This window comes from Colias croceus, chromosome 8 (genome assembly GCF_905220415.1).
Source record: "Colias croceus chromosome 8, ilColCroc2.1".
In the NCBI taxonomy this organism is placed as follows: Eukaryota; Metazoa; Arthropoda; class Insecta; order Lepidoptera; family Pieridae; genus Colias; species Colias croceus.
Window position 1 is genome coordinate 1489340 of NC_059544.1, and position 8216 is coordinate 1497555.

Below are 8216 nucleotides of genomic sequence, written 5' to 3' on the forward strand. Positions count from 1 at the left end.
TATATAGCTCATGAAATAGAAATTTGCAGGAAAGGTAAATCAGTGGTGCGCTAGACGCGTTCGGAATCGGACGTGATTAGTGCTAGCACAGTAAGGAATAACAATTCGCGTCACGCGCGGCTTTGCCGCTGCATGAACTTTTTATAATGAGTTGTAAAACACTCATTGTAAATGAGCTGTTGGCGTTCATTCAAAATGCCATCGATACCATGGACGAGGTTAGCATCATGCAAATCTGCAAAACTAACTTTAAGGAGGAGGAAATTAGCAGTGGCAAGGTGCTACTCTACCAAACGCTGGACAAGATTGCCACGATGCCGTCCCGCCGCAGGAACGGGGGTGAAAAATGCATACAGGATATCATCAGCCTATTGAAGGTGACTGATCCCGATGACGTGCCCGATTTCGTCGCAAAGGAGTTGCATAAACTTCCTCCGGTGGGATTTGACCACGTCGATGTTACGAGGCTCCTTAAGGACATCACATTCCTTAAGGCGAGTCTGGCCGAGGTACACACCAAGTTGGAGGCTTCAGAGAAGACCATCTCCGATTTACGAGTCGAGTTAGCGTCATATCGCGATGCGCATGCAATATGTAGGTCACCCGTGCCGTCATATGTGAATGCACGTCGCGGAGCTCAAAATGCATGCGTAGGCATTTTAACTGCTGATGTTGATGTGTCGCCGACCGCCGATGACCCGAGTGATGCCCCGCGCCCCGCTCCCGTTACCTCTCCCCCGGAGAAGACATCGCATGTCACGTTGCCAGTTGCTCCTCAATGTGACTACGCCGCCGCAGCCTCAAAAATGACTGCGACCCCAAAATCATCAAAAGGAGTAAACGCACCCGTGCGGAAAAGTTTACCTTCAAAAACGAAGGACGTTGACGAGGATGGCTTCACAAAAGTCCAGAAGAAGAAGAAGTTGAATCGTCAGAACAAGTGCGGCACCGCAACGAAAGATCCAAACTTGCGGATGCGCGCAGAGGTGCCGACGACGCCGCTCTATGTGTCTCGTGTGCACTACTGTACCAAGACTGAAGATGTTGTCGAGTACTTGCATGCGAAGACAGGTTTGAGTCTGCGAGTGGAACGTCTGGAGTCTCGCCATAAAGTGAGCTTCAACTCCTTCGTGGTGAGAGTACCGACCGCCAAGCTGAGCGTCTACATGGACGAAGGGTTTTGGCCGCAGGGAGTTGTGTTTCGCCGCTTCCGCGGACGGATACCCGGCCCCCCGGAATCGCGTCACACGCCGAAGGCATAGCGTGTATTAATTTAGTATTTAAGTAGTTTTAAGTTCATATGGGCCGTAGTTTTTAAGTTATATTAAGACCTTTAACTGTAACTACATTTGTTGCCTGAAATAAAGAAATAAATAAAAAATAAAAATAAAGTCTTTTTCTTAATTTCATCATGAAAACAGTTTTAAATTGTTTAAGGGTTATTATTGCCAGGGTTTAATCTAGTATTAGCTGCGCCAAGCACTATTAATTACTCCGCTAAGGAGGCTTCTTCATTATATTCAAGTATGTTGTTACTGAAAGATGTAAATATAATAAAATTTTAAAAGCATTTTCAACTATATTGAGCTACTTGTATTAGATAAGTTTTTTGTGTGGAAAGAAGAATACTCAGCAGTCTCAGCAAAATTATTTTGAAGGGAAACGGTTATTTATTTGGGTCTTATTCATAGTTAAATAGGTAGGTAAGTAGTTTGAATATAACAACGTTTGAATGATTTGCTACTTAGATAAGTAGCAAATAAGGTAGATACCTACATATGAGAATAAGCTCGATTTATCATCTCTAAATTCCTGTATAACATTTCATCGAATCGAGAGCAGTATCGAATAGATACATAGTTATGATTTTTATGGACCATAAAGACTGTGTCAAGTACCTCGGTTTCTCTATGGACAATCATTGAAATTGTAAGGAATCCATCCTATTGAAAGGATCTAAGCTAAAATAGACGAAACTGAGCGATTAGAAAGCCTGCTTTGTCTTCTTGAAAGGCAATCAAGCTTATCCCTCGATAACGAATAGCTGGTATAGCTCCATCTTCAAACCAATCTAGATCTATGGCATAGAGAATTGGTCTACAGCTAGAAAATTCTATATAGTGTCTCTACATAGAGCTCAGAATAATGCTACAATATAAAACATAATATTGACTTTGATCTGGAGACTGATTGTTTATAACTAAGTAAGAGTTCATCTACACTAATATTATAAAGAGGAAAGATTTGATTGTTTGTTTGTTTGAATTGAATAGGCTCCGAAATTACTGGACCGATACAAAATTCTCTTACAATTCCAATCCTGCATTACCCTGAACAAAACAAGGACTATATTTTATGATGATGATTTTTATCTACACGGGCGAAGCGGGTGGCTATAGTTTTAAATAAATACAACAGGATTATATAACCAATTCAAAGATAAGGCAACCATTTAAACCCTATCCGTAAATTCACCCATTTCACGAGCATTTAGCAGTCCTAAACTAAAACGAAGCGACCAAAGTGACCGCATTTCACGGTTGTAGAAATAATTGATTTGCCCGCAGCCTCCGCTTGCTGGACCGATAGCTCACCTTTGAACCACAACTGTTTTGGGTAGAAACGATTTCCAATTAATATTCCTAGGTATATAATTTATAGGTTTAACCAATTTTCTCACTTGGAACTGATGGTTTAAATACATTTAGTGTTAAAGTACCTACTACATTCAGAGATATACCACAATTTTACAAAATATATATAGACTAGCTTTCCACCCGCGGCATCGCCCGCGCAGTAAAGAAAAACCCTCATAGTTCCCGTTCCCGTGGGATTTCCGGGATTGCGTCATTTTCCCGAGAGAAAAAGTAGCCTATGTCCTTTCTCGTGTATCAAAATATCTCCATACCAAATTTCATGAAAATTGGTTCAGTAGTTTAGGCGTGATTGAGTCAGACAGACAGACAGAGTTACTTTCGCATTTATAATATTAGTATGATGAGACATAGAGGTTCCTCTTTTGAAGTGTTAATAAATTATGAACTATGATTATTATAATGTTTTCTTTATCAATACTTAGTTAATATGTTAATCCTTATTTTACGATTATTTTCTATATAACCAACTGCCCAATATTATTTTTATAAAATATAATTAAAAAGTTATAATCGCATTTATTGGTACTGTTCCAAAGATTAAAATCTACCCGCAGATTCTCAGTGGAACGGATTTTCGAACATACAATGTTTGTTTCCAATAGTTTGTTGTTAGTACGTGTTCGTACTTTAGGTATCGAATCCCGGAGGCATTAAAACTTTATTGGCTGTACGCAATCGGATGAAAATTAAACTATCTTTTATTTATTTAAAACGTTTAGGGGATAACACTCGCTGATTATGTCTCTGATAACCTATTTAATAATAATTTTTGACGTATATTTTAAACATTATCAATCATTTAACTGGGAGATAAGCTCAAAAATCGCTATAGCTGTGAACCATCCTATGTATTGCTATGGATAAAATCTTCATATTATATTAAATATTTCTTTGCCTGAATATTGAAATGCCTGAAATGCTTTAAAATTTTAATAATAATTAGGTCCCAAAAATAAATTGTTCCTGTCGATCTTAATCAATATTTGTCAAACATTCCAAACACTAGTTAGTTAAAATAACTTAATAATTGTAAAGTAATAAAAATAGTATAAATACCTAAAAATGGCTTCAAATAACACTAACCAATTCATAATGCGTTTTTTTCCTCGGCCTTTTGGGTCCTACAGTTTTATGAAGCTAAACTAATAAATAAAGCGCAAAAATAATTTCATTTTGCATAAAATAACACGACCTTCAGTATTTCTTCGAGAGATTAGCAAATTATAAGTTCACAAGTACACCTTTTGCCACCTTCTTTTCATAAAAGTACAAGACAAAATGAAGCTAATCTCTCATAACAATAGAGTTTAAAATGAATTGCACATCTTATCTCAACGAAGCTATTTTGTTCATTTGATTTTACAGTCGACTTGAGATAGATATAAATTTAATATTATTATACCTTTGTGTTTTTTATCCGTTTATTTGGTTACATTTTAATAAACATTATTTTTTTGTAACTGAAATTCATGTAGAGCTCTGAAACTATATAAGTGAGATGGTGAAGAGCATACAACGTTTTTCGTTTGACATTTTTTCGCTGTGTAATTTTTTCGATATTCATTTTTGATTGATCTCTAACAATAGAATAAATTCCTAGAATAATCCTAATAGAATACAACCTATATCATATGTTTACTGTCTGGTGAAACATTTTTACGTGTTAGTATAAAGGTGACAACCATAATTTTAAATATTTAATGAAGGGCCGGTGAAACCGCACCGTAATTTTGGATATATATACTCAGTTCTGCTTGTAAACAAATAACTTTTTAATAAATAATGAGAAAAAGAGAATAAAGGGAATTCCAAAAAATCTAAGTTATTTGTATCAGCACATTTTAAAATAATATTATAACTGTTTCATGATATCGTTTTATGAAAAAGACAAGTGTTGCATTTTCTTACTATTAAATTACGCTCCACATTATACTCTTAAGGTTCTATGTACTTCTAGAAACAAATACGTCACTATGACGTCACACGATTGAACAGATTAATAATTTTGCAGCTGTGACACCATTCAATTAAGGAAGGTATGACTTATCTCTCCTAGAGGGAAATTTCCCCTTGTGACGTCATTTTCCATCAATCTACTTCTAAAGGCCACCTTGATTGTACTCGGGATTAGTTTAGTTCAAAGTAATTGTGTTTTTTCGTACAAAGAAAGCAGTGTAGTTAAATGAGATGAATAATGAAATACTTAAACAGTTATGACAACGAATAAAATGTCGTCTTCATCAGAACATAATTTTTAGTCCTACTATGTATATCTGTGGTGTTTGGTATATACCTCGTAAGTGCAAAAATGGCCATTTTTTGTTTTCTGGCCATCTATACTGATAAAAACGTCCTCTTTCGTTTGGTCTATGTCACATAAGCCTACTGATAGTAGAAATACCTCAAATAGGTTGTATCAAAATCCCTTAAGTACAAAAAAAAATATTTTTATTTGATACAAATATATTAATATAACTTAACATAGACTTGTAAAACGAATACTCAATCAACGAACAGTCATTTACAACGTAAGAGCACTTAACATAATTAGACCAAACTTGAATTATTATTATCATCACTTAACTTATTTGTATCAAATCAAATAAAATTATTTGTGAACTTAACAGGTCTTCTCCCTTACTTAAATATAACGTTATTTGGCACATAATTTAAATCTTCAGACATTAGGTCTGAAGCCTATTATCTATAAAGAAACATGCATGTGATGCAAGATCTCTTAGACTTAGTGTGTTCAGAAACGTTTACCAATCTTTAAATCGATTTAAAGATTGGTAAACGTTTAAAAAGCCAAGTAACGATACCTACATGCACAAGGTTTGATTCTTTGTCTCTTCAAATTTATTCTTTCGTGTCAGATTAGAATAAATTTAGAAAAATCGGAGCATAAGGCAACATTTCACTATGAAACTAAAAGATAAAAGCTGTTTGTTTACAGATTCCAAATTTAACTGCATCTGTAGCCTTTTAAAAAAGAAACTTTGGACTTTTAATTTAAAAATCCGCAAAGTTACAACTAAACGAACATTCCATTATATTATCATGTATGAAGGAATAGCTCAAAGAGGTGCGGATGAAATCACTTCATGCTTATGGCATTTTATTAACGGTTTGGCAGAAGAAGTAGAGTAGCTTATTTTATATTCAGTGTTGTCCAGGTCAAAAACGGTATAATATCTTGCCTGTTAAGCAGATATTGAAAGATTCATTCAAAAAAGAAACAGCACCATATCCGTTCCCCGAGATAAATGAAAATGACCAGCAATCGCCATGATGTAAAATTAATGAATGACTCTGACTTCTTTCCATTTTCAGACAGACAAAACTACATTTGGTTAGAATTGTATTTTCTGGTTGACGTATGAAAAGTCTAATGACGTAGATTTTAAATACTCTTTGAGTGAAAATGAAGAGTTTCTGCATTTCTGGTTTAAGAGAACTGTGAAAAGGGAGAAGTCTCCGAAGTGGCTTTGCCATTGGCCTCTAATGAGCCTATCAATATCGATGCTCTGAAATCCAAAGATCTCTTAGATCTCCCAGCCAATAAGTGATCAAATTTATGATGATTATTTCAAATCATTGTCTCATGGTCCGACTAGAAACAATCTTATGACTTTCAGTGACAGTGACTATGAATGAATGTTGTAGTGGTACGTTTTACAAACAAATTTTATTTGACTTGATCCAGCTCGTAACTATTTCCAGGGTAAGGGCATCTTCTCACAAGGAGAAGGCATGAGCAGTAATCACCACGCTTGCTCACTGCTGGTTGGTGATTTCAGACCAAAATCCCGGTTGCCATCACGATGTTTTCCTGTGATTAGAAATGATGATGTTTTCTTGTTATAGAAGATGTATCTCTGGTTATTAGAGAATCTACTTATGCATCCGAAAAAGACACATTGGTACATGTCAGTTGATGGGATCGATCCCGCAGCATCTAGCACGGCAGGCAAGCGAACTAACCGTGACTTCTGAACCACACACACACACACTACTTTTAGGATTTTACTTTGTAGAGGGAGTATCAGAGAATTGCATATTGCACGAAAATCACAATATTTCCTGGCTTTTTTATGAGTACTTATTTGTGGCAAATCACACTCCTATTCGTTTTTGTATGGTTAAATCTATTTGTATGGAAGACGTTTCCCCATAATATTTGGTTTTTTAATGTCTGTTTATGTCTCCATCGAAAAAAAAAAATGAAAAATCCTTTCCATTAAGGTAAAAATATTAATAAATATTAATTAAGGCCGTGTACGCGGTCCGTGCGCTGTTTGGCTCAAATATGTGATTTTTCAAACCAGATTGTCCATCAACCACTTATCTTACAAACATATGAATTACTAATAATGTTAGGAAATTTTATTGTCTATGTAGTTAGTTAAGAGTTTTTTTCAATTAATACAGTATTTGTGAATACCATCAAGATAACTGAGCCGATGATTACTTGATTTCACTTTTAGTGTCAATTTCGAAGCTAAAAATATCTGAAATTGCTGACAGATCTAACACACAATTTTTTTAACTAACTGCAAAAATCCTTATTAAAATAGTTAGTTAAAAGATTTTTTTATTTTGGACTCCTAACTTACGAAATTAAAATCCACAACAATGTGAATTTTTTTAGAAATTATAGTCGACAAAATGATTATTTTCACCAAGATATTTGACTTAATTGAATATAATTTATACATATTGCAATAAAAGAATGTCTTACTTATAAGATAAAATTTAAAAAATCAACTAAGGTACCTCTATTATTTTTCTACAATTTTTTTAAAAGTACTATAAAACACTGCGCGCGACCCGATTCAAATCAGTCGGCAGCGAGCCTTTCCAGAGAGAGGACATGTTGCTCGGCGCTCTCCTGTGGACCTATGCTGTTCATAGTATAAGGATAGCGCAAGCCGCGATCTATCGTAATAGATCGCGGAGATTTTGACTTGCGTTAAATTGAATAAGCGCTCCCACTTAAGTACACACGTTTTAGACATTTTCACATCATTTTCACATTTTTTTCTTTTGGTACAAACATGTTAAGTAACAATTACTCTTGAACTAGAACATTTTTTTTATTTTTTTTGTAAGTGTTCAAAACTTGAACATAATAGACATTTAAATATCATAAATTTGTTTTACTCAAGTGTTTATTCCGATCTGTAGCAACAGGGTAGCAACCGTGAAAACTTTCAAACGCTCATACTCAAAAATCACCATTTTGCACTTAAGTGGTACGTACCAAATACCACAGATATGTACCTCTATAGATATAGGTTTCTTATGAGAGTGTTCATAATATAGACCCTGTCTGCGTTTTGTTTGAACCTTTATGAATTTAAAAATAATGTCCCAAGAATTATACTATGTATAAGAAATCAAGTTATCAAGTTTATGATAAGACATAACATCTTATCATTCCAATTCTGAGGCCCCGCAGATATGGCCTTGAGTTGCCCAGTTAGCCCTTAAGGCCAATAGATAGGATATTTAAGGCGATTTCGATGAGACTGGCTAAGGATTAGCCCAGATAACTTA

At 35.0% G+C, this 8216-nt stretch overlaps 1 protein-coding gene across 1 annotated transcript; it reads left to right on the plus strand.

The window, feature by feature from the left end:
- The first annotated feature begins 209 nt into the window (after positions 1–209).
- LOC123693635 lies at positions 210–1262 on the plus strand. Its single transcript, XM_045638821.1, has one exon. It carries the CDS (start codon positions 210–212, stop codon positions 1260–1262), a length of 1053 nt encoding a protein of 350 aa, XP_045494777.1.
- The last annotated feature ends 6954 nt before the right edge of the window (positions 1263–8216 follow it).

Bases quoted from the DNA above. Each gene is read 5' to 3' on its own strand.
- LOC123693635 (XM_045638821.1), top strand. From the start codon at position 210: ATGGACGAGGTTAGCATCATGCAAATCTGCAAAACTAACTTTAAGGAG.